General features: G+C 46.1%; 1 protein-coding gene, 1 non-coding gene and 1 pseudogene across 3 annotated transcripts in view; 1 reads left to right on the forward strand and 2 right to left on the reverse strand.

Moving 5' to 3' along the window:
* Positions 1 to 9784: 9784 nt before the first annotated feature.
* LARS2 (leucyl-tRNA synthetase 2, mitochondrial) overlaps positions 9785 to 26403 on the forward strand; it is a 100274-nt gene continuing 83655 nt past the window's right edge. The window contains exons 1-3 of one of the 2 annotated variants that reach the window (XM_054729852.1): positions 9785 to 9862; positions 15608 to 15861; positions 22523 to 22651. In XM_054729852.1, the coding sequence (XP_054585827.1) occupies positions 15628 to 15861; positions 22523 to 22651 (363 nt within the window). In that variant the 5' untranslated portion in view covers positions 9785 to 9862; positions 15608 to 15627. Of the gene's footprint in view, positions 9863 to 15561; positions 15862 to 22522; positions 22652 to 26403 lie in introns of those variants that run through there. The other variant, XM_008154346.3, reaches the window with a different exon arrangement.
* LOC129147156 (ferritin light chain-like) lies at positions 11722 to 12283 on the reverse strand (annotated as a pseudogene).
* LOC114228629 (U6 spliceosomal RNA) lies at positions 14513 to 14622 on the reverse strand. The gene has a single exon (XR_003614759.1). It is a non-coding gene; the product is annotated as a U6 spliceosomal RNA (small nuclear RNA).

Raw genomic sequence — 26403 nt, forward strand, 5'->3', positions numbered from 1 at the left:
ATCATAACACAATGGTGGCAAATCTAAGCACCAGCCTCTAGTTCTGTGATGGAGAGGATACAGGCCAGGGAGCCAGGGGCTGTTAATAAAAGGGTAACACCACCAGCCCTGACTATGTGTCAACCACATAACCCTGCCCTCCTGGTGTGTGGCCTCATCTGACCCCGGGGGCGTCTTGATCAGAAAGGGTATTGGAGGGTCTCGAACTAGTGAGTCAGGGAGAAAAGGTATCAAGGTTAGTTAGTAGAAAGAGAATTACAGCCAGTAAATTCAGGAGAATGAACACAGGTCAGTTGGACTTAATGCAGAGAGAGAGAAAGAGAGTGAGAGAGTGAGAGAGCGAGAGAGAGAAAAGAGAGAGAAAGGTTATTAGAGGAAGAGAACAAGCCTTTAATTTTAATATTCTTGTTACCAGGAAACAGAGGCAGCTGAGAATTCCAGTGGGTGTTTAACCAACACACTTAAGGTTTTTGGTCAAGGATGGACTTCCCGCCTCCACTCAGGGTTGCCCTGACAACCTCCTTCTGATATTGACATTATGGTGAGAAAGAAGAAAAAACAGGCAAATGAAGAAAATGGTCATCAGAGGCAGAATGATCACCAGGTCCTGCTTGCTTCATCTCGGGGTGGTGGGCTGGGGTTGAGGGAGAAACCTGGGAGAGGCGGAGGGCTTTGGGTGGGTGCTGCAGAGGCCTGAGGACTAGAGGGAGCACTGGGGTTTCCTGTAAAGCGGTGGCCTTGAGCATGCATGCTAGAGATGTCAGAAATTTTGGTGCCCTGGCCCATGTACTCAGTTGGTTGGGCGTTGTCCCGTGTGCTGTAGAGTTGCCAATTCAATTCCTGGTAGGGGGCATGCAGAAGGCAGCCAATCAATGTTTTGCACTCTCTCTCTCCCTCTCTTCCTCTCTCTCGCTCAAAAATAAAAATAAAAAATAAAAAATATATTTTTAAAAGAAATTTTGGTGAAACCATTCTGTGTAAATTAAATCTCCATGGTTGTATATCCTCATTGACACCCCTGCTCTTTTCCAATTTATCAATGATACTTAGAAGGAAACCCCAGTACCTCAGGCTCAGGCAATGGTAGCTACTCAACTCTCCCAGCAGGGCTTGGGGTCACCACATCAGCTTGGGGCTTAGACCCCTCTCTCCTCTTCCATCACGAGGAGGATTGGACCATCAGAGGAGGGGGTGAGAATGGAATAGGGAGTCAATAGTAGATACTACTCTCTTCTCTTTCCAGATAGGGAAACTGAGGCAGAGTCATTAAGTAACTCGCCTAAAGTCACAAAGCTAAGAAGTGTCCAGGGTTCAAGCCCAGGACTAATCAAGTCAAAGTATTTGCTTGGTAATGACCTCCTTCTATGATGCACTCAGTGGTGACTATTGACTGGGACACCTGTACATGCCCCCTCCAGCATGGTGCCTCAGGGTTGCTGGACACATGGCCGCTCAGGCCTAGAGTAAGTGGTCAAGAGACAGAAAGTGGAAACCACTGGTCTCTTAAGGTCCAGGCCTGGAAACTGGCATAGTGTCACTTTGTCATTTTCTATTTGTCAACATAGTTGACAGAGCTTGCCATCCCCAGATTTAAGGGAAGGGGACATATACCCAACTTCTCAGTGAGCAGGATGCTTTGTGGCTCTCTTTGAACTCAGAAGCCTCATCCACTCCTTAACCTCACTGATGGGGAGATCCTGAGCCTAGAGCCAGCTGTGGTAGAGATGAGATTTTGAGGAGTGAGTGTATTTTGCATGAGTGAGAAATATAGACAACCTGAGGCCAGAGGGTGGGTTGTAATACATCCTGGACAATCTGTTTTTGAAGTCCACTCACCCCCATGGAAAGCCCATTTGGGGAGAAACCTGACCCCCACCCCCACTCCCACCCCAACAGCCCAGCTGAGCTCCCAGCCCACAGCCAGCACGCACCTGCCAGCCACGTGAATGAGCCATTTAGGAAGGTTTGTTCCTTCTGCCCCTGTTGAGTGTCTTAGCCAACACCATATGGAATGACATGACATTCAATAAGGCACTGAGATGGTTAATGTTTTGTGTCAATTTGGCTGGGCCCCTGTGCCCAGTTATTTGGTCAAACATTATTCTGGATGTTTTCTGTGAAGATAATTTTTGGGTGAGATTAACATTTAAATCAATAGACTTTGAGTAAAGGAGATTGCCCTCCGGAATGTGGGTGGGCCTCACCCAATCAGATGAAGGCCTGAATAGATCAAAGACTGACCTCCCCTCAGCAAGAAGGATTCTGCCAGCAGATGGCCTCTGGACTAAAACTGCAACTCTGAGCTCCATGGAACTCCAGTTTTTGATGAGTGTCAGTAGTTCCTCAGCTATTAAAAATACTGTTCCATGGTCAATTGTGTTTAGGAAAATGCTTGGCCAAACAATGCTTAAAAGGTCCATGCTGCAGAACTTCTCATCTCAGCCGTAATTCGCTTTCTGTATAGCACATCCGGAGCCTTGCAGAGGCTGATCTGGGCTTATCACGAGCTTCCTGACAGTGACTCTGTATTCTGTCTTGAAAGTGGGCCTTCCTGTTAGGTTTCCCTTCCTTTAGAGCAAGCATGTCAAATTCAAAGGCTAACACGGGCCAAATAAGAGGCATGCAGTCCACGGGCCGCGAGTTCAACATGCTTGCTTTAGAGTGTCTCATTTATGGGAGTAAAGGGATATTCTTCTTGGGTAAAGGGAAAGTGGTGGCCCAGCTGGCATGGCTCAGTGGTTGAGTGTTGACCTATGAACCAGGATGTCGCTTGTTCGATTCCCAGTCAGGACACATGCCCAGATTGCAGGCTTGCATTGCAGGCTTGATCCCCAGTGTGGAGCGTGCAGGAGGCAGCCAATCAATGATTCTCTTTCATCATTGATGTTTCTCTCTCTCTCTCTCTCTCTCTCTATCTCTATCTCTTCCTCTCTGAAATCCATTTAAAAAATGTATTTTTTTTAAAAAAGGGAAAGTGATGCATCGCTTTGCTCCCTTCCATCAGAGTGGCACTGTTGACGGGGAAGGAAGACTGCAGTCTGAGAGCCATGCTCTCCCTTAGGCCTCCCCCAGCTGCCCTTCCACCAGGAAGTTTGGACCACTCTCTTAGATATTCTAGAGCGGAACCAATATATTATTTATACCCTTTCTGCTGGCAAAGGATGCTAAGGAGATGCTAATGCATACATTATTATAATTTCAATGCAATTCCCGGGAGACTTTTTGCTCTGGGCCATTGTCTCTGCCCCCTAATGGCCGTGGAAGGAAGGCATGGCAAAGGAGCTGAGGAACTGAAGACTTCCTTCCTGATTGTGGAGGCCAGAGGACTCCAGAGGCAGCTCTTCTGGCTTCTGGCTGCCCACCTTCCTCCACCTAGTTTTGGCAATGTGAAGAATGAACATCTGGAAGGCTGTTTTCCAACGACACAAGCAGGACAGCACTCAACTCGCCTACTCCAGGATGCCTTTCCTGATTTATCCCTACCCACTGAGCCCTCTTCTTTCTCTCCGGGCCGAGAGTGGGTCCCTCCTCTGGGTTCTGAAGTCCCTGTGCTTACCCCCGGCTCAGATCATGGGAGGGTTCAATGGTCTGTCTCCATTGTTAGAGCCTGAGCTCCTGAGAACATGCGTTCAGGGTCTTCCTTCTTTTTATCTCCAGGACCAAAGAGGCTGCTTAGCACCTGCAGAGTGTTCAGATGTTTGAGGGGTCGGATTGAATAGTTCACATGTGGTTAGTTCCATTCAGAAGGAAACTTGGTTATTTTAATAGGGATTAGTCTTTGCCTTTGGATCTGCTAAGCAAATGTAATATGTAAACAAAACTCAGGTAGAGAGATTTAAACACGCTCATAAAAAAAAAAGTCTTTTCCAAATACTTTGGCAGCCTCCGTGTGAGGCACAGTTGGCTAAATTCAAATGATTGAAATGTATTTATTTAAGTTCAATAGGACCAATCTCTATTTGGCAATATTCTAATTCTTGTTGGCTTTTACTATATTGCCTTCAGAAGTCGCCCAGACGGTGTGGCTCAGTAGTTGAGTATTGGCCATGAACCAGGAGGTCATGGTTTGATTTCCGGTCAGGGTACATGTCCGGGTTGCAGGCTCAATCCCCAGTGTGGGGAGTGTAGGAGGCAGCTGATCAATGATTCTGTCTCATCATTGATGTTTCTCTCTCTCCCTTCCTCTCTGAAATAAATTAAAAATATATTAAAAAAAGAAGTAATTCATTTTCACTTCCCCTTCCTTCCTTCCTTCCTCTTCCTTCCTTCCTTCCTTCCTTCTTCTTTCCTTCCTTTTTCCCTTTTAATTAAAGTTTTCTTATTCAAGCTTCCCACTCATTCAGATGGGCCCTTGAATGGGAGGTCATGTATCTTGTCTTCACTTCCGCATTGCTTTCATGTTGCAATTGACTGTCACAGCAGAGCTATCAGTTAGCTCTTTGCTACTCACAGTGTGGTCCATGGGCTGGCAGCATGAGCATCTCCTGGGAGTCTGATAGAAATGCAGAATCTCAGGCCCTCCCCAGTCAAATGAGTGCTGGGTGATTCATATGCATGTACCTGTTTGAGGAGCAGAGGTTTAACCAACCTGGACTATGTCCCTGTCCCATACCATATAGCTGAGATGGGGGTGGAACCAGAAGAGAAGTCCTTAATACATGCCTCTTTGCAATTTATCAGCGCTCAGGAGCCTCCACATTCATTGCACATAGGTCAGTTTCCTTGCACCCTCCCCCACCTCTTGAAGCCATCAGCTATATGCTATTGGACAGGGACTGCATTTACATAGTGCCAGGCACTGTGCCCGCTGCCTTACACCTGTTCTCTAGCTTAACCCTTACAGCGAATCTGTGAGCTAGGTGCTACGCCTTCCCCTTTACAGATGAGGAGCCTGAGGGTTGGGCAGGTGAAATAGCTTGGTTGCTGCCACCCAGCTTGGCACAGTTCCTGGCCTATAACAAGATGTCCATGATTGAGGGCTGTTATCATCTTTCTTCACATTCTGGGGACAGTCCAGTTGACTGATAAACTGCATGGTCATCTCCTGTTTTCAACCCTGGGGACTCTAGAACGACATTTCCCCATCCTGGGCCTATATCTCACTCCTGCCCCACCCTGAGGCTTCTTCCTCTTTCTTATCTACATCCTTCTTCTCATTTCAACTTCTTCTCTGTCTCCTCCTCCTCCTCCTCTTCTTCCTTCTCCTGTGGTCAAGCTCTTGAACCCAGCTCAGCTCCTTTTTCTTCCTTCCCCCCTCCCTCCCTCCTTTCCTGCTGGGCTCCGGGTACAGAATTTAGGTGATGACAATGGTGAGAGTGATGGTGATTTTGTTGTTGCTATAAGTTTGGCCAGCCAGAATTTTCAGTCCCTTCTCCTCCTTTAATCTTCTCATCTTGTACCTGGATGGGAAGGGTGAGGAGATCATTCGCCATAAGAATGTGAAGTTCTGCTATGAAAGGCAATCAATTAGGAAGAGAAAGGCTGGCTTGTCTTATAGATTTAGAACCTTTATGGGGGAGGGGGAGGGACCTGAAGGGTCATAAAGACTACAGAGACTGTGGAGGGAGGGAAAAAGGAGATGAGAAAGAAGGGACTCCAGGCTGCTCCTCAAACACAGATCCTGATTGTTCCGAAAGGTGACTCGTAGGAAAAGTACACATATGTTTGGCGCCATCCTCTCTACTTGGGGTGAGTTTGTCGTTAGTCACTGGGAAGCCACTGCCAGGTGAAGAATGCTCTGACAAATCCTAGCCACTGCAGGATATTGAGGGGGCAGTGACATTATTGTTACCATTGCTATGGACCCACCAGTTCCCAAGCCCTTCCTCGTGCCCAGCACTTGTTAAATTCTTTCCATACACAGGCCCTACCCCTCACACATGGAGCAGAGTAGGAAACTAAGGCCAGTGCTCTCTGTCTGCCATAGAATTGGGGCTAGAAAACACTAAACTAGATTTTAGGAGTGACACACGATTTTCTGTCCCCTGTATTTAAAACGACAGTGCTCATCCAGGATCAGAGGAGCATGATCATTGACTTAATTAATTTACTGTCTACGTGGGAAGAGAAGATATCATGCACATAAAGTCAAGGGCTAATTAACTCTACAAGAATACAAGAGATGCCAAAAGGTGGTTTGATGAAATGCCAAGTTAATGGCAGAGATGTAGGAACTAGAGGATCTTGTTAACGTTTATGTATTAAAATTGCAGATGTCGCCAAAAGATGAACAAGATACATTTCATATATTTGCAAGTAAACATATGTTACCTAGAGCCCACTTTCAGACCAACAGTAATTAATTCTGCCTTCTTCAGGTCAGATGTAACTCACAACTGTTTTATACCTTCAGCATTTCTTCCAATAGGATTATCTTTTCCCAGAAGCCATCACAAGGCCTAAGAAGATTTGCAACAATGGGAAGGATTTTTTTCTTCCCTATAATGAACAGATTAAAGGCTTAATCCCAAGGTCTGGCTCTCTGTCCAAGCATAATTGTCCTGTGAGTCGCTCCAAATGGTTTTCTTTTTTCATGTACACTCAGGAACTGTAAAGTCATTTTTTTGGGGGGGAAAACCACAAAAATTTATTAAAAGTCAACAGAAGAGGTTACTTTCAGCAAAGTTTGTACCCAGAAGGGGTGCCCCAAATGAGTTATTTTTAATATCAGGTTCTTAGGAAAATACTGATATTACTCCAGGCCACTCAAGGCCAAGATTGCTTTGTGGCAACTTTCAGAAGGGCATCTACTCCCATTTTCTTGGGGATTGACCGCTGGGGGATACATGCCAAGATCATCATGAGTCTTTTGGCCCATCGGTGCTAGGCTTACCTTTCAGGTCAGCAAGAACTGTTAATGAAAATTATCCATGACATCTGTTAAAGTGGTCACGTCGCCTCTCCTTCTGTCTCAAATTTCCCTGCCTCTCTCTTATAAAGACACTTGCAATCGAATTTGGGGCCCACCACGATAATCAATCTTCTCACATCAAGATTCTTCACTTAATCACATCTGCAAAGTCTCTTTTGCCATATAAGGTTCCAGGGATTCGAACCTATATATCTTTGGGGCCATCACTCAGCCTACCACACAAGCTAATAGCAAAAGGGACACAGAAACCTATCACAAAGAGAAAAAAAGGCCCATAGGACCCCACTGTCCCTCGAATTGTCACAGGAAATAGTTTGGGACAGCGGTTGCCAACCTTTCGGACCTCACAGACCACCAGTGGTCCACGGACCACCGACCGGTTGGCAACCGCTGGTCTGGGATATATTTTTCTAGATTTCTTTCTATGCATACACTAACAGATGTATTGCTTTTATTCCCTTTCCTTTTAAAAATAAAAAATGGGATAACTTCCTACATAGCCCAGCAATTTGTCTCTTTCATTTAATAATGTGTCTTTGCAGTAAGCCCTTTAAGAGGGAAAGGGATTTACTTTCATGGTGCTGTCTTCTTTGATGTAAAAATAGAAACTTTCCAGTAAAGCAAGTGACTTTTTAAAAAATTCCATTTGAAATAATCTCCCAGAAACGTCAATGTTTTAATTCGTAAGAGAAAGGAGATTTCGAACCAAAATGAGGGTAGAGGCTCCTTAGACCTTAGTATTTGGGGGAAATTAGAGAAAGGGCCCTTTAGTTATGCGTGGATGCAGCGTGACCTACCGGAAGGTGAACTAGCCTGTTAATGTGAGAGTGCATGTTTCCATGGTATCAGTTCAAAGTAAGCATCTGTGTGACCTTAGCAAGCTGTATCCAATCTCTGGGCCTCAGGGTCCTCACCTTTGAAGTGAGAGTATTGGACTAGAAGATTTTTAAAGCTCCTAATGATCTTCCATTGTGCAATTTTGGAAAGGTACTGCCGGTATTCTAGTAGGCTAAGAGACCCTGTTTGAATAACAGACCTTTTACTAGCTTGCTATGAACTTGAGCTAGACCAGGGTTGGGGGACGTCTGGACCAAGGGCTGTATAAGGCCTGGGAAATCAACTGGTCTGGCACTGCCAAGGCCAGAGTTAATTAAATGTTTGATGTTAGGGGTGAGTTAATTAAATGTTTGACCAAATATAGCAGGCTAATTTTTAAGTTGATAATTTTGTGTGGCCCTCGAATGGTATAAATATCCAAATGGCCCTTGGCAGAATAAAGGTCCCTCACCCCTGAGCTAGACAGTCAGCTCCGCTGGGTCTCAGTTTAGTCATCTGTAAAATGAGCAGGCTGGACTAGAGTGTTCTCAAGATCCTTTCTAATTCTCACATTCTAAGACAATGAGTCTCAAACTTCAATCTGTCTAAGAATCCCCTAGGGATTTTATTAAAATGCAGAGTCTGACTCGGTAGGTCTGGGGTGGTGTCTGAGATTCTCCATTTCTAGCAAGTTCCCAGGTAAGACATGCTGGTCTGGAGGCTGCACTTTGAGTAACAAAGCATTTGCATTTTGAAACGTCAGGAAACTGTTAAAGACTTGGACTTTAGTGAAAGATTGCCGTGTGTCTGGTGGAGTGCTGGTCTGGGATTAACTGGTGTTATAGGCATGTACTATTTGCTTGTCTTTTATCCAGCTCTGTAAGAGTAGATGTGAAATACGTATAGTAATCGGGTGAATTTTGTTTAATTGATTTCAACCCTGAAGCAAAAGATGGCTCCCAAACACTCATTTTACTTGTCCTGAAGGCTATCAGCCCCTTTGCACAATTAGCCCCTGATTGCCCGCATATATGTGTTCTTCAAAATCTCTTTTAAACAGGTTCTACCTTTGCAATTCATTCATCGATTCAGTGATTTATTTATAGCAAGAAACACTTGCCGGAGTGGGGAGGTTGCAGGGTGGGAAACAAACTCCTCTGGAAAGTGGGCCAGGTATCATGCTTTCCTGACTCCCAGCCAGCTATCGAGTGAGGAAGTTCGCTTTACCTCCAATCTAGGCTGGTAGTTCCCCTCCCAGGGCCAGAAGGTCACGGAATATGGGGGAAGAAGATGCCTTAACCATCCTGTGGCCCGGTATCAAGGGGGCGAGAGACCTGACCAAGCCCGGAGGGGGCTGTAGCTGGGATTTGAACCTGACCTCAGGACTCCTCCAGCGCTCTTTATACCAACCCGTTTATTCTGGGGCCACTAAACTTGATGGCCCTCATAGGTCTGCTGCATTTGTTAAGAGTTGGACCCCCCTGTGGGTGGAAGGGGGTGGGGGGTGGGAGAGGTCAATGGGGGAAAAAGGGGACATATGTAAGTAATACTTTCAACACTAACGACAAAAAAAAAAAAAAAATTTGACCCCCGCCCGGCTGGTGTGCCTCAGTGGTTCAGCATGGACCCATGATCACGGTTAGATTCCCCATCCGGGTTGCCTGCTCAATCCCCAGTGTGGAACCTGCAGGAGACAGCTGATCAATGATTCTCTCTCATTGTTTTTTCTCTCTCTCTCCCCCTTCCTCTCTGAAATTAATTAAAAAAAAAATATATATATATATAAAAGAATTTGACCTCCAAGGTGTCCAGAGTTTCCTGATGGGAGACAGGAGGTGGAGGACGGGGCGGCTTGGGGCGGTCCCTAGGAATGAGGAGCGGAGGGGCGGAGCCTAGGGCTGGGGGCGGGGCTTAGGACGCCGGGCGCTCCCTGGGGCTGAGGAGCGGAGCCTGGGGCTGCCGCGCGGACAGCCCCGCCCCACGGGCTGCGGGAGTCGGAGAGAAGAAGCTGCACCAACCCGGCCCCGCCTCCGCCTGTCTGTGACTGTGGCGGTCGCTATCGATAAAGTTGTTGTTCTGGCAACATGGCGGCGCCCATGCAGACTAGCCGGGTCGTGTTCGCCTAAGGTGGGAACCGAGGCATAAGGAGCCGCACAGGCCAGAACCTGTGAGCAGGTAAACCCCTGAGCGGGGCCAGCGGGGCCAGCGGGACAAGAGACGAGGCCCGATCTCCTCTCCCCGGACCGGGAGGTTCCGATATGCTGGGAGCAGGAAGGGAAGGTGCAGACTGGGTTAGGTGGTCTCGGAGCCGTGCCATTTCCGAACTGGAGAAGTCTCCGAGATCCGCTGGGGAAGTCTCTGAGATCTGGGTCTTCAGGCTCTTTGAGCGATAGACCCCGCCGACAGCTCTGGACCCTTCCCCTGAAAAGCGCACGTGTGCACAGGGGTTTGTACTCCAGTTCCGCTCCCGCCGCTCCCCTGCCCCAGTTGGTCCCTGGATCTTTGCTCCCTGGGCTGGGGGTTTGGACTCGGTGAAAAGCCATCCAGTGCCTCTCTGGCCCACAGGTCATTGCCTCAGCATGTCAGGGCTCGAAGGGCCTCAGCGATCATTTGGGTTTAAACCCTCATCTTAAGGAGAAGCTGAGGTTCCAGACACGAAATACTTTGCCTGAGGTCATACAGGGAAATTAGTAGTTGCAAAAGCCCAGATCTACCTTATTAGTAGCAGTATTTTTGTTTGGTCTCCAAACTTGGTCCCTTAAGATTCATTTCCCCAGGTGCATGCTCACACACCTTCTTTTGGGTGCACCCAAATGCCTTCACATGCTTCTCCTATGTGTTCCTTTGCTTTGCCTGTCTTCTAGGTTTCTCTGTCCATACACGGTTGTCAATTTGGGTCCAGTTCTCAGGCCCTCCCTCCAAGGGAACATGCTACTACCCCCACCATTCTCATAAAACTTAACTTTAAGCCCCAAGTGAGGCTGGGAGGATCATGGAATATGATGGAAGAAGATAAGATTCCAGACATCTTGGTAAAGAACTGGATAAGACAGACGTGAGGAAGAAAGGTGCCATGCTGATCATAAATGCAACACACAGGCCACACCTTTCACACTTACCCTATGGGCATAGTCCTCTAATAAAACGGCTGCTCCTGGTCAGGAAGAGGCAATGAATTCCCTTCAGGGCTTTGGTGGCGAGTGGCAGAGAGCAGCGCCTGGGAAGTAAAGGAAGGGAACTTGGCTGAGCTCCAGAAAGTTCTATAAGAAATCATAGCCCTGCTGGGCTGGTGTTGCTCAGTGATTGAGCATCGACCTATGAACCAGGAAGTCCTGGTTCGATTCCAAGTCAGGGCACATGGCCGGGTTGTGGGTTCAATCCCCAGTGTGGTGTGTGCAGGAGGCAGCCAATCAATGATTCTCATCTTGATGTTTCTATCTCTTTCTCCCTCTTCCTTCCTCTCTGAAATCAATAAAAATGTATTTAAAAAAAAGAAGAGAAACAAAGTATTAAAAAAAGAAACCATAGCCCTGAGTATACTATATGCTGAGTCTTGAGGACCTTCTAACACAAAGGGTTTGAACTTTGAGTCTTGACACATTTTCCTGTATTGCTCCCCAGAGAGGTAGAATCAGTTTACATACCCACCAGCACTGTATAAAAATGCACATTTATTGATTTCAGAGAGGAAGGGAGAGGGAGAGAGAGAGAGATACATCAGTGATGAGAGAGAATCATTGATCAGCTGCCTCCTGTACGCCCCACACAGGGGATCGAGCCCACAACCCAGGCATGTGCCCTGACTGGGAATTGAGCCGTGACCTCCTGGTTCATAGGGCAATGCTCAACCACTGAGCCATGCACATTTCTTTTTTCCTGCAAAAAGCTTTATTGTTTCATTTGGTCCAATGCATGGGATAGGGCTTCAGGGTGGTTAAAAGAATGGCTTGTAGTTTTGGTAAGAGGCTCAGATGAAAGACAGACACCAGGAGCTGCAGAGGGGCCTCTCAAAGGCCTCTGGGCTCCAGAGGCTCCTAGTCGTGCTTGAGGGTGAGCCCTTCATACTTGAGGGTGAGCCTTTCGAAGAGATCCTCGCCCAGCCCAGCCTGGGGGCCGGCCAGCCTGCGGATGTTAGTCAGGTGTCGCCCATCTTCTTGATGAGTTTCACCTCCTCATCCAGGAAGTGGTTCTCCAGGAAGTCCCAGAGATGAGGTTCTGCGCACGTAGAATCCAGGGCATGCAGCTCCACAAGGGCCTGGTTCAGGTTCCTCTCCAAGGCCATGGTGGCTTCCATGGCGTCCTGGGTTTTGCCCACTCATCCTGGGAGGCTTCAGCACGTCCTGGAAGAGAATGCGGCCACTGCGCTGGTTTTGCAACTTTAAGAGACGCTCAGCGCCCTCGTGCTTCTTTTCCGCCAACTCTGGGAAGAAGTGGCCCACGCCCTCGAGAGCCACATCGCCCTCGAGAGCCACATCATCAGGGTTGAAATAGAAGCCCAGGGAGAGGTAGGAGTGGGGCCCGCAGATGCAGGTTGGCCAGGCCGTTGACCGCAGCCTCCACCTCAGTGGAGTAATTCTGACGAATTTGGGAGCTCATGGTTGTTGGGCAATAAGGAGTTAAGGTAGAAAAAAACCCGGTGTGTTGACTGGTCCCGGAGGTGGTTCTGAAGGTGGTGACTGGATGAGGCGCAGGAGGGTGGCCGGAGGCTGGAAGAAGGGGCGTCCCCGGGTCTGTTGCGTCCAAACACTGTCGATCCGGCCCGCCCAGGGCACTGCCCACACACATTTCTTTTGGTTTAACAGGTTTTTGCCAACCTGCTAAGCAAAATATTTCATTGTTGTTTTAATTTGCATTTTTTATTAGTTGTAAAGTTGATCTTTTTCATATATTTATTAGCCATTTGTATTTACTCTTCTCTTTTTTCCTCTACTCATTTTTAAAATTAGTTTTTTAATATTTCTCATATGTGAACTCTATAGATTAGGATAAGCTTTTTTTGTTGCAGTTTTTGTAGTTTCCTCTCAGCTTATTTTTTGCTTTCTTTTTTTGTCAGTGGTGTTTTTGATATACAGATGTTTTAGATTTTAAGAGAGATTATTAATATTTTTCTTTCTGAATTCTTCCATTGCTTTATTCTCGGGACAGAACATCCTGCACCTTGTAAAGAATTACTAAGTACTCATCCACAGGGTGGGGCAAAGGTAGGTTTACTGTTGTGAGTACGAGACACAGTTTATTCTTATTTCTTATTTCTTAATTATTACTTTCCATATGAACAACTGTAACCCTATATTTTACCTACCCTTTATGTTTTTGTCTTGTTTTATGGTATTTTAAAAAAAATTCTTTAATTTATATGGGATTTACTGTGGTTTATGTTTGAGGTTTCCCACCATTCCTTGAATAATCTGTCACTTTGTAATCTACTTGTTCTTTTTTTTTTTTTGTGAACTTTAAGTTCTTATATCTAGATCGGTTTCAGGATTCTCTAGACTATTGGTTTGTGTAAAGGAAAGGTTATTAGAGGTTATTAGTGAACCAGGTATTATGTAAATGTTTTTAGAAAGCTTGTTTGTAAATGCATTGTTTGTAATTTGGTTCATAGAATAAGTGAGTTGTAGAGACAGGATTAGAATTTTAAGTGGAAGACTGACCTTCATATTGCTCCCATTGGTGAGCTGTTTGCATTCTTTGCTGTTTCATTTGTCACAATGGCTAACCATCATTAAAAGCAAAAGCTTGCAGGGCTACAGTTAGAGTCAGTTTGTATTTTTATAATTTGCTCCTTGCCATTGTTTCTGTTTGAGAGGATAGTCCATTGAGTTCTTAGGGAATGCAGCCTAGGAGAGAGATGGCAGGCATCTCTCTGTGTGCCCTCTGTTAAACTGGCCTTCTTTGGTTTGCAAAGATATGGAAATGCTGACTTAGCAAGCGAACCATAAAATCCATGAATCCTGTAGGTAGTTCTAATCATGTAGACACCCAACCCCTAAAAATCAATGCAATTGCCTTAGTTGTACAAAGTGTCTATATTTTAGGTTGGTCATATGGAATTGATGATATTCAACTGATTTCACATAGTTCACTATTACATCTATAGCCACATCTCACTTTAAAATAGGCAAGCCCAATGGGTAGGGAGTTGTTGTTGTTTTTCAGTCTGTTTCTGATTTCACCCTCAAAGAAGTGAGATGTGTTAAATACAGTGAGAACTGGTATGTCAGGAACCTTGGCAGACCAACTTGTAAAATGCCAACACTGTGATGCCATTTAATGTGAGTGTGAAATTCGCTTTTACAAGCCTGCAATGAACCCTGTTGGCAACATCCGTGTACCTCTGTGAAATGGGGCCAATCCTAGTAGATATGGGTAACATTCTGAGAGAACCAAAGAACACTTAGCTTAGAGTGTCTCTTCCTTCCTCCCTCTCTCCTTCCTTCTTTCTTTCTTTCTTTATTTCTTTCTTTCTTTCTTTCTTTCTTTCTTTCTTTCTTTCTTTCTTTCTTTCTTTCTTGGTTTTGAAAGATCTGTTATGAAAATACTATAGCACTTCTCAAACGCTGTTATGCAAGAAGGGAGAAAGTTTATATATTCATAAATCTTAAATATCTGATGCACTGTCACCTCAACCTTTTGAGTTGTGATAAAACATGAAACATCTTCCATGAGTTCATTTCTGGAATTCAGCTTTGGAGAAAAGCATTTAAACGTTTCAGTTGAATTTTGAATCGCAGCTGGATGTCCTGATGGGCCCCCACCTATGGGTTGGATTCCAGAAAAACCACTATTACACATATTGTATATTATTTGTTGCTTTCTTTTTTTAAAATTGTTTAATGGAACGCTTCACGAATTTGCGTGTCATCCTTGCGCAGGGGCCATGCTAATCTCTGTATCGTTCCAATTTTTAGTATATGTGCTGCCGAAGCGAGCACTGTTTGTTGGTTTCTTATCTCCTTTTCTCTGCCAGTGTGTAAGGGCCAGGACAGAGGGGACTTTGTGTTTATTCACAGCTGTGTCCCCAGTGCCTAGAGCTGTGTGGCACTCAATGCAGATTTGGTAAATGAATGAAGAACTAAGTGAATAAGCAGTCTTCTAAATAGTGGTTATTTCCTGGCTTAGCCTACCGAGTATCTTGAACTCATAATATATTTGAGAAATGCTTATAATCGCTCAGAGTCTCTGGTCCTCCTTGAAGGCCTGTGTTCAGATCTCTTTCGATATTTGAGCCTAAGGCCAAGCTAAGCTATGCTTGGAGCTCTTCTGAATCCTGGATGATGGGAAGTGAAGCCTGCTGGGCAGACCCTGGGCTGGCCTACAGAGAAGGGAGGGAGGGCTCTGCTGCCTCCCACGCAGTCTGTGAGGCTGTGGGAGGAGCTGGCCCAGGCAGTGGTCTCCATTTGTCCCTGGTGGTGGGGGGTTATATCTTTGATGTTCAGGAGCACTGACCACCTTTATATTTTCCATTAAAAAGTTTGTGCTTAAAAATAAATTAATTAATTAATTTAAAAAAAAGTTTGTGCTCAGCCTGGCCAGTGTGGCTCAGTGCTTGAGCATTGACCCATGAACCAGGAGGTGGCAGTTCAATTCCCGGTCAGGGCACATGCCCATGTTTTGGGCTCCATCCCCAGTAGGGGGCATGCAGGAGGCAACCAATCAATGATTCTCTCATCATTGATGTTTCTATCTCTCTCTCCCTCTCCCTTCCTCTCTCTGAAATCAATAAAAACGTATTTTTTAAAAAATTTGTGCTTGGCTCAATTGAACTTCTAAAGCATTCTTTTCAGGGAGAGAAATCATCAGAAGAATAAGAGGAAAGCCTCCAAGGGGGGCAGGAAGCCCTGGACTGTGCTGAGTGGAAGGCCAGGCTCAGGAGGGGGTTCCAGGCGGCTCACCAGTGTGCTTTCTCCCCTCTTTCAGGGCCTCCCACCTTCTGAAGAATGGCTTCTGCTTGGCAGAGACTGGGTTTCTATGTCTCTCTTCTGAAAAGGCAGCTAAAGGGTGAGCCAGATGTCATCATTTGGGGAAGGAGAGTCATTCCAGGATGTAAAAGAGGAATTTACAGTGCCACGGGCCAGTGGACGAAAGAGTATACGCTGCAGACAAGAAAGGACGTTGAGAAATGGTGGCATTCACGGATAAAAGAACAGGCCTCCAAAATTTCTGAAGCTGATGTGAGTATCCTGGGAGATTCTGAAAGGGTAGAGAAGAGGGGTTAAGGGCTTGGACTCTGAGGTTAGACTCCCCGGTTCAAACAAGTTATTTAGTACTAGAGGCACAGTGCACGAAATTTGTGCACTGGGGTAGGGTGGGGTCCCTCAACCCGGCCTATACCCTCTCGTAGTCCTGGAGCTCTCTTGCAGTCTGAGACCTCTCACTTCTTTTTTAAAATATATTTTATTGATTTTTACAGAGAGGAAGGGACAGGGATAGAGAGTTAGAAACATTGATGAGAGAGAAACATCGATCAGCTGCCTCCTGCACAATTCCTACTGGGGATGTGCCCGCAACCAAGGTACATGCCCTTGACCGGAATCAAACCTGGGACCCTTGAGTCCTCAGGCCGAAGCTCTATCCACTGAGCCAAACTGGTCAGGGTGGGACCTCTCACTTCTTACCACCCGCCTGCTTGCTGCTCTTTACCGCTCGGCTCGCTGCTCCTTAGCACTGCTGTGGAGGTGGAAGAGGCTTCCACCACCACTGCTGTGGAAAGCGAGCCTGGCTTCTGGCTGAGCTGCGCTCCCCTGGTGGGAGTGCACTGACCACCAGGGGGCAGCTCCTGCACTGAGCATCTGCCCCCTGGTGGTCAGTGTGCATCATAGCGACCAGTCATTCTGGTCGTTCCGCCGTAAAGCTCGATTAGGCTTTTATTATATAGATGTGACCTTGAACCAAATGACTGAATCTCTCTGTGCTTCAGTTTTCTTATCTAAAGTGGACAGTGATAGCAACAGTGCCCGCTGCTCCCTGGGACACTTGTGAGGGTAGATGTAATGAGACAAGGCTAGTGCTTAGAAGAGATTCAGTGTGGTGCGTGTGCACGCAGGTGCACGAGGACAGCGTCACACCAGTTATTCTGGAGCAACATTTACTGGAAACTCATCAAGACAGGAGCCATAGCAGGCGCCAGGTTCTTCCTGGTCCGTTGCAGAGTGGGGCAGCACACAGGGTTCTGGCAGGGTCAGATATGAGACTCCAGAAGTGGCACCTGGGCCCCTCAGCCGAGGAACTTTAAAGCTATATATTCTGAGAAGTACCTTCCCCTCCCCTGGCATGGCCTTGGCCTCCAACCCTGTTCTGTCACCTCAGCATCATGGTTTGGGAGGTACCAGCCCTTCCCTGGTTTGATCTGGGGCTGGGGTCTAACCTGGCATTAGCAGCTGTATGAGTTAGTGGACCCTGGTCCAGATGCACCAGTCCAGTCTCTACCTGAATTAATTGTCTGAAGTGCTTGGCTGTAGCCGTATCCGTGGAGCGCTCTGCTGGAGGCTGGCTGCTTCTCTGGGAGGCCAGCCTGCTGGGTACCAGGCTCGGATGCGTTAGCCATTACCTCTGGTGAGAAAGTCTGACATTGAGAAAGGCATAGCATTTAACAAGTGAAATGACAAAAAGGAAGGTTTGAAGGTAATGTGTAAATGTGCAATGCAAGCCTAACTCTTACTCATTAGGAAGTGACAAGTCTTCCTGGCAACATGATCAGACTAATCTAACTTAATATATTTTGGAAACTAACCTTAGGGAGCAGATTAATTCGTTTTTTTAAAAAACATATTTTTCTTTATTTCAGAGAGGAAAGGAGAGGGAGAGAGGGATAGAAACATCAATGATGAGAGAGAATCATTGATCGGCTGCTTCCTACACACACCACACTGGGGATCGAGCCTGCAACCTGGGCATGTGCTGCTCTGACCAGGAATCAAACCATGACCTCCTGGTTCATAGGTCGATGCTCAACCACTGGGCCACACTGGCTGGGCAGGGTGCAGTTTAATTCTAAATAAGGAGCTTAAACTTCCATGTTTTGCATTTGGTTTAGATTATAATTTAGTGACTTTCAAACATTTTGAAGTTGTAGCTTACTGATTTTGTGACATCTCATTCTTAAGCATATGTTTTTTGAAAAAGTAAGTGGATCAAAATAAACTATTCTATATAATAAATGGCTAATATGCAAATTGTCCCCTCAACCAGAAGTTCGACCAGGGGACGGGGCGGCTGGGCAAACACCCGTGGCCCCTCCCCCTGGCTGGACCAGCCCCATCTGCCCTCCGGACCCCACACATGCACGAATTCATGCCCCGGGCCTCTAGTGTTTCAATAATTGGGTAAATAGCTTTGGAGATATTGTGGATGAGCCCTGGCACTCTGTCGGGTTTGAGGGGGGGATGGTGTAGTGGAGAGAGCACCTGGCGAGGGTCTGGAGCCTCGCAGTAAAGGACTGGCTCTGCCCCAGAATTCGTGCGAACTTGGCAACATCATGAACCTCCTTGATCCTCACATTCCTCACATTATTTATCTCACAGAATTGTTTTGAAAATCAAATGGGGAAATGTGGCTGAACACATTTTACAAGCTGAAGTGTGTGTAAATGAAAGGTACAAGGAGAGAGAAATGTGTGGTGTGTCTTGTCAGGAACTGAAAATACTGCTGGATGCTCGTGGATTCAGAAGCATTTATCATTTATTCAGCTTACTGCCCTGCCCTGCACTGTAGCAGGAGATACAGTTGAAACCCACCCAAATGATTTTCTAGAAGTTGAATATTTTGCCATCATCATCCTAATTATCATCATCCTAAAAAGAACTTCCATTTAATAAGCATATTACTGTGTGTCAGGCACCATCTGTCCATTTATTTTCTCATTTAATCCTGAAATAACCCTGAGGGAGGTATTAGCCTCATCTTGGGGATAAGAAAACTGAGGCTCGGAGGGAGGTTTGGCAGTTTGTCCAGATGCACAACTCACCTGTGGCAGAGCCAGGATTCAGACCCAGTCATCTTTTTAAAAAATACATATTTTTATTGATTCTGAGAGGAAGAGAGATAGAAACATCAAAGATGAGTGAGAATCATTGATCGGCTGCTGCTTCCTGCACACCCCACACTGGGGATCGTGCCCAGAACCGGGCATGTGCCCTGACCGGGAATCGCATGGTGACCTCTTGGTTCATAGGTCGATGCTCAACCACTGAGCCATGCCAACCGGGCCCAAGGATATTTTTTCCATTGATTTCTAGAAAGAGTGGAAGAGAGGGAGGAGGGGGAGAGACACACACACACACACACACACATTGATTGGCTGCCTCCAACATGCTTCCCTACTGGGCTGGGGAACCTGTAACTGAGGTACATGCCCTTGACCGGGAATCAAACCTGAGACGACCCCCCTCGATCCAAGGTCCGATGCTCTAACCACGGAGCTCACCTTTGATTTACAGATTGTAAACGGAGCCCAGAAAGACAAAAGGAATTTGCCTACGGTCTCACAGCCAGTGGCAAAGCTGGGACCAGAACTAGGGCTCCAGGTTCCTGTTGAGTGCTCCTTCTCTCTGCCATCCTCCCTTCCTCCCAGCTCGGAGCCAGGTCTATAAAGAGACAGAAATTATCTGTCTCCTGACGTGAGAAGCTGGCAAAAAGAATAGGACCTATTTATAAAGACCGTCCTTTTCTTATTGCTTAAAATCTTAATTTCCTTTAAAGGTTTAAATTCTTAACTTTTATATAATTATGAAAATTTCCCTTTCAATTACATTCCTGCTTGGTTATAACATAAACTCCCATAATTCCTTCTCTTCTTTCCACCCACAGAGGATAGAATGCATTTCATTGTGACAGAGGAAAATGACTTAATTCACACAGAAAGCAAAAGGCAGGGCAGGCAGTAAGCTGAATACCTTTTCTGCAATAAAAATATCCATGAATATTAAAAGCTTTTGCTAGCAGTACTTTTCTATATATCTTCTATAAACTCAGTTTTTGTTTTTGGCTTAGCTACTATATAATGAATCACTCGATTTTACATAAATTTAAGCTTTGTTAAACAAACATACAAAAAGGAGATGCTAATGAAGAAGTTATATGTGGAAAATGTTTGGGGCAAGATTGATTGTTAAATAAACATAATATAAAATATATTACTATAATAAAAACAAGGTGATTATAATAAAAGAAAAACAGGTTTAATGTAAAAACTTTACCATGAAAAACTAGAAATATTTTATAGCAAGGGTTTTCTTGTGTGTTTTTTTTGGGTCCCAAGAACTTGGGCCCAGCCAGTGTGGTTCAGTGGTTGCGTGTCGACCTATGAACCAGAAGGTCACAGTTTGATTCCCGGTCAGGGCACATGCCCAGGTTGCAGGCTCGATCCCCAGTGTGGGGCATGCAGGAGGCAGCTGATCAGTGATTCTCTCTCATCATTGATGTTTCTATCTCTCCCTCTCCCTTCCTCTGAAGTCAATAAAAATATATTTAAAAAAAAAGAAAGAAAGAACTCTTTAACACATTCCCTAAAAATGAGTAGGGAGGATAGTTTGCTTATTTCCTGAGGTCTTGTTCCTCCTTTGAGAGCCTTGTTTACAAGCTGAGAGGATTATCTGTCACTTTTCTTCTTAAAGACGTTAATTCTTTTAAAAATATATATATATTTCATTGATTTTTTACAGAGAGGAAGGGAGAAGGATAGAGAGTTAGAAATATAGGTGAGAGAGAAACATCGATCAGCTGCCTCCTGCACACCTCCTACTGGGGATGTGCCTGCAACCAAGGTACATGCTCTTGACCTGAATCGAACCTGGGACCTTTCAGTCCACAGGCCGACGCTCTATCCACTGAGCCAAACCAGTTAGGGCAAAGACGGTAATTCTTGAGTCTCCACTGATTCCTGAACCTCCGGTCCTCACCCACGTTCCTGAGGTTTTCCTAAGAGCTATGGATCCACAGTTTCCAATTAAAGAACGCTATCATTGTGCTGCTTCCCACCCATCTGTTTACAGCAACAGCATTTCGAGATGGTTTTCTAGTCTGTGTAGACTAGTTCCAGACTCCTTAATCCCCTTTTCTTCCTTCAGGCATCTTGACTTGACTGCCCGTCGGTCATTTCTGGAGGAGGGGCACGCTAGTCTGTTTTGCCATGTGCCAGCGGCTCTGTTAAAAGTTGAACTTCTTTGCTGAAAGGAAGTTTAAAGCAAGGGGTCAGATGAGATTGGAAAGAATCTGATTTCTGGTTTCTTCTACTCCCCTGGTTACAGTTGGCTGTGTCAACGATCAGGCATGCAAATACTAGCAAAAAATGCAAATCCTGTTCCCCCCACATGATCACAAAGGAATGGTTATGAATATTCTGTTTTGCATTTGTTTTCATTAGTTTGTGGGAAGCAAAGCCTTAGAAGACTCTAGTGGAGCTCTAGGAAGGGAGTAAAGACAGAGAGGGAAAGACAGAAGGCAGAAGTAAAAGGGAAAGACAGAAGGCAGAAGAAATGGTGTAATATTAGTGACTAAGCAGAGGCAGTTATTGTCTTTCTTCCTAGGAGCTCCTCCGCCCCTTGGGAGGATGTAAGGCTGGGCGGGGGGAGCGTGCCATCGCCTGGACAGGATTGGTGGACTTTGCTGGGAAAATGCCCAGTTTGCATCATGCGGACAGTTTGCTAAGAGTTCTACAGAGGCCATTTATCAGGCTTTCGGAGCACAAAGGCCCACAAACATCCAATAGTTATTAATTCTGCTGGGGGATTAGTGGGGGAGATGATCAAACCCAGTCACTGCCCTTGAACAACAGGCCCCAATAAGGAATTCGTTACATGCCTACCACCTTTCCTTTGGAGCCTTATCCCCTCGTGTGTACCGACTTGTGTCAACACTCACTTTAAAAAAAATTTTTTTTTTTTTTATTTTTTACAGAGAGGAAGGGAAAGGGAGAGAGAGTTGGAAACATTGATAAGAGAGAAACATCCATCAACTGCCTCCTGTGCACCCCCTACTGGGGATGTGCCTGCAACCAAGATACATGCCCTTGACCAGAATAGAACCTGGGACCCCTCAGTCTGCAGGCCAATGCTCTATCCACTGAGCCAAATAGGTCAGGGCAACACTCACCATTTTACGGAGGGAAGAACTAGGGTGCCGAAGTCAGCGCCCCAGGAGGACTTCCTGCCCTGTGTTCATTCTGTCGGGATGCGCGTCCAGTTCTCTGTGTTTCTCATGGTGAAGCTGCATCTTGGGAAGCTGGAGAGTTAGTTACACAGCCCTGGCCTGAGGCCGCCTGCAGATCACCCCGGGAAGCCACAGCCTTCTCCCTTCCCTGGCTCAGATTTTCCCACTCTCTTCCCATTTCAACGTTTTCTGTTAAAAGAATAAGCTCCCAACACAGTGAGAAAGCCAGGACCCAAACTGGTGCCTTAGGCTACTGGTCTTACTGCTAACCCAAGTCTGAGTGCAGCTCAGGATTGCGGAAGGGCTCCGTGTTTAGAGATGTCACATCCGGGATTCACTAGAGCTTCATTTGGAAAAACACAGTTTGCTGAGATCTAGATAGAAGCCGTCTTAAAGAGAAGCTTTTAAAAGAGAGAGAGAAAGAAGAAAAAAAGATTAAAACTATAGATGAGTAATTAGCACTTCGAGGGTGTTCGGCATCATTTTGGACATTCTTGAGCTCAAACCAGGGCTTTGAATTTGGGTTTTTGACATTTTTGTCCACTTCTATTATGGGAACAGTGTTTTCAAAAGGACACGTTTTACAGTGTTATACAATTACCCTCAGGGAAGTGCCCACTGCTAAGTGCAGGCAGGTTCCCAGTAAATGCTTAATAATACTCATCATTTTCCTTCCTTCTTTCCTAGAAATCGAAGCCCAAGTTTTACGTGCTCTCCATGTTCCCCTACCCATCGGGCAAGCTGCACATGGGCCACGTGCGTGTGTACACCATCAGCGACACCATCGCCCGGTTCCAGAGGATGAGAGGGATGCAGGTAACGGACAGCCCGTGCCCGCCTCCCTCAGAGCAGTGAGAATGTTGAAACGTGTGTTCAGGGCAAATGCAGAAAACCACTCAGTTAAGATGAGGTTCGCTTTGAAGATAAACATGACAAGCTCAGTGTTTCCTTTTACGAACTGGAAGTTATTATAACAAAGCATCTAGATTAGTTGGGTGTTAGGTGTTGTGCTAAGGATGGAGATGGGGTGGGGGTGGAGTGGGGTAGCCACAAATGTGGGTACCACATGATACCGCCCCAGGAAGGAGTTCACCGTCTGGTGGGGTGAAACACATACTGGAATAAGTTTTTGTAAGGAAAAGACATTTGGGGAGTAACAGCTCTGCAGGAGTTGGGAGGGGCTCCACTAAAGAGAGACCCATCTGACATAGATCTGGGGGATGCAGTGAAATTTGCCAGGAGAGCGGAGGAGGAGGAAGACACTTGTTGGCTGATGTGGGTCAGTCCCCTTCTCACCACTGCCAGGCAGCCCAGAGCCTGCTCTTTGCTGACATGAGGTGGGAATAATCGTAGCACCTTCTTTAACTACTTACAGAGAGGCAGGATGGACAAAGGGCTGCGAGCAAGGACCTCTGAACCAGATGGCCAGGACTCGAAGGCCAGCTCTTATCACTTCCTAGCTATGGGCCTTGGACGAGTCATTGAATTAACTTCTCTGAGACCTCGTGTTCTCTCGTTTGTAAAGTGGAGATCACCTAGTACCTGCCCCTGGGCCTGGTGCAAGGATTCAAAGAGGGTGGCAGCGAAGCACCTGGCATATACCTGGCCCGTGGTGGTAACAGTAAACATTGCACTGCCTGTGGCGGCTGGAACCGGCTCACACCAGCGCCCGAGAGCCCGCTGTGCATCTCTGCCCCATCTGTGTTTATTACAGTAACCGGCTCCCCCACTGGCTGTGCTGAACCGGTCGGGGCCTGAACACATGATGTCCGCCGCCCCCCAGTCCTTCGTAAAGATTTTCTTTTAGAAAGATGAGTGCATCCTTGTCACAGTTGGTCTGAAAATTTATGCCGAACTGACATTGGCAGCAAGAAGTATTCCTAAAAAGGAAGTCAAGTTACAAGGCCTCTTTGTCACCGGAAGAGTTAAGAACGTCATCCTGTCCAACGCAGAGATTTGTGTCCTGCTTGAGGCCGGCCACAGGTGTTTGTCTCCCTGGTTTATGCCAGATGCCGTCTCCCCCAGACACCGCTCTCCATCTTCCTGCCGTGTTTATTAGAAAGAGGCGGTGTGGAATGAATTGGCCCTTTGCCTGAAGAATAACTCTTTATTCAACTGTGATTCTTCAACTAGATTTTTTTTTTTTTTTTTTTACTTACCGAAGTTATTTTAGACAGTTAGCAAATGCAGGCAAATTGTTGAAGATTAAGCTTCTAGAGCAAAACTGAACATTTATGGTAAAGAAAGGGAAGCCCGTTAGCAGGTAGGTGGTTGGTGAAGGGGAGGGTGTAGGTGGGACTCTGATTCCTTGGCTGCAGGAGACATTACAGAGAAAGCTCCAGGCAGGGCCCCGGGCCTAGAGGTCCCAGGACCCAGGTAGGCAGCTCAGGCCCAGAAGACAAAACCGAGGCCCAAGGTCAGGCTGGCTCAGGAGTTGGACACTCAGGTTTGAACCCCGTCCTCCCACTTCCCAGCTGAGTGACCCTGTACAAGTCATTTAATGTCTCGGAATCCCACTTTCCTCGTCTTTGCAACAGGGATAGCAGTAGTTCCTCCCTCAGGGGGTTGTTGTGCAGGTTAAATGAGTTAGTGCATGTGTCTGGCACATAATAATCCCTTAATAGGTGGCAGCTGTGATCATTATTTATCCGGACCTGGTTTACTCTGGGGAGTCATTCATCTCCATGGAATAAGTGAATCCCCGTTCTTTGCTGTCTGGAGCGCGCTGCATGAAGTTGCCTTCGGAAGAGCATCTTAACTGCACATCATTGCCTGCAACCTGTGTTATCCTACGGCTGGGTCGGTGCCTGAAACCACTGTTTGTCATGTGGTTTACGGTGTCTTAGTCTGTGTGATCAGCAGGTGCCTAAGGTTCTCTTTGTTCTTCCATTTCAGACGATAAGCTCTCTTTTTGGGGGTATCCGCCAGGTTTCCCTGAAATTAATTTCTTGTTAATTTTCAGAGCTCATATTTAAGTCAGATCATCCCAAATGTTACTGCCAGATTTGGTGAAAATACGTCCTGCCATTTTTAAGTGATATGGCAAAAGAGAAACAGAAATCTCAGTGTAAAAAAAATTGCCAACAGTGTGAAAGCCTGTTGAGTTTCCTGTTGTTTTAAAATCCTTCTTTCCCAATGTCAAGTCTAGTCCCAGAGAGAGAGAGAGAGAGAGAGAGAGAGAGAGAGAGAGAGAGAGAGAGCAGGATTGGTTTCAGGTCAAGTTCAATGATCCTCACGCTAAGGAGGGAAGGAATATCTAACCTAGAATAATTGGGTCTGACACGTGTATTGATTAATTCTTTCAATAAATAGTCATTAAATACCAGCTTTATTTTAAACACTGGGCTTTCTGCTGCATTAAATACAAACCCTTGAGCAACACGGGAATTAGGGGCTACCCCCACCTGCCTAGAGCAGTTGAAAATCTTAGCATAGCTGTTAAGTCTCCCAAAACTAAACTACAATCATCCCTCGGTATTGTAGAGGATTGGTCCCAGGACCCCCATCGATACTGAAATCCACAGATGCTCAAGTCCCTTGTATACATGCTGCGGAACAATGCCTAGTCAGCCCTCTGCATTGCAGTTGGTTGAATCCATAGATGCAAAACCCAGGAATATGGGGTGGGGGCTGACTATATATTTATTGAAAAAAAAGTCCGTGTATAAGTAGACCTTTGCAGTTCAAATCCACATGGTTCAGTGCTCAACTGTATTGGTGTCTCGGGTTCAGAATTAGTCAGTAGGCCCAAGGAAAATTCAGCAAGCTCTGCCTTTTTCTGTAACTTGTTCATTTGTTGGTTGGTTTGCTTTGTTCTTAAATGGAAATTGTGAAGCAATTCTCAGGCACACTAAGAACAGCATCATGCGAAGTAAAACATATGGGAGTGACCCGTGCACAAGTCTGCTCTGTTCAGGGTCACCGGGGACCGCCATGGGTGTGACTCTGTCCATGATATGCCTTACCCATTCCCGCTTCCTGGAAACACTGCTCTCTCGGTGTGAGACCCCGCTCTCCAGGTCTCTCCGCTGCATCTTGGCTTCTTCCTCCCAGTGTACTCCACACGTTTTTTTCTGCTCCACTTTGTTTTTGCATCTCTATCAAGGAGAGGACGTCCCCTACCCCCCCCCCCCCCTTATTCCTAGTTTGCTGAGAATGTTTATCATGCTGGGTCTCCTTGTCCAATCGCTGTCTAAAGTGTTGGTGCCGATGAAAACTCCTGCCAACAATGAATGACAGTGAATGACGTTTCTCACTAACTTACATCCTTGCCATCACTTAGTAATGTTGGGCTTTTTAGTCTTGCTAATTTGGTATACAGCAAATGATACCATCTGATTGTGCTTTTAATTTCCATTTTCCTGAGTGCCGTCCTGGTGAAGCTGAGATATTTTCGTGTCTCTTTAAGTGTCCTCTTCTCTGATTGGCTTGTTCACGTTCTTTGCCACCTTGTGTGTCTTTTTCCTGTGGCTCCCTACGACTTCTTTGTATAGTCGGGATTTTTGATTCATCTCCCGTGCCTTTGAGCCGCCCAGACCACAGGTTGTACTTGGAGATTGAGAATGGGC

The sequence above is a fragment of the Eptesicus fuscus genome, chromosome 18 (genome assembly GCF_027574615.1).
Source record: "Eptesicus fuscus isolate TK198812 chromosome 18, DD_ASM_mEF_20220401, whole genome shotgun sequence".
NCBI lineage: Eukaryota > Metazoa > Chordata > Mammalia > Chiroptera > Vespertilionidae > Eptesicus > Eptesicus fuscus.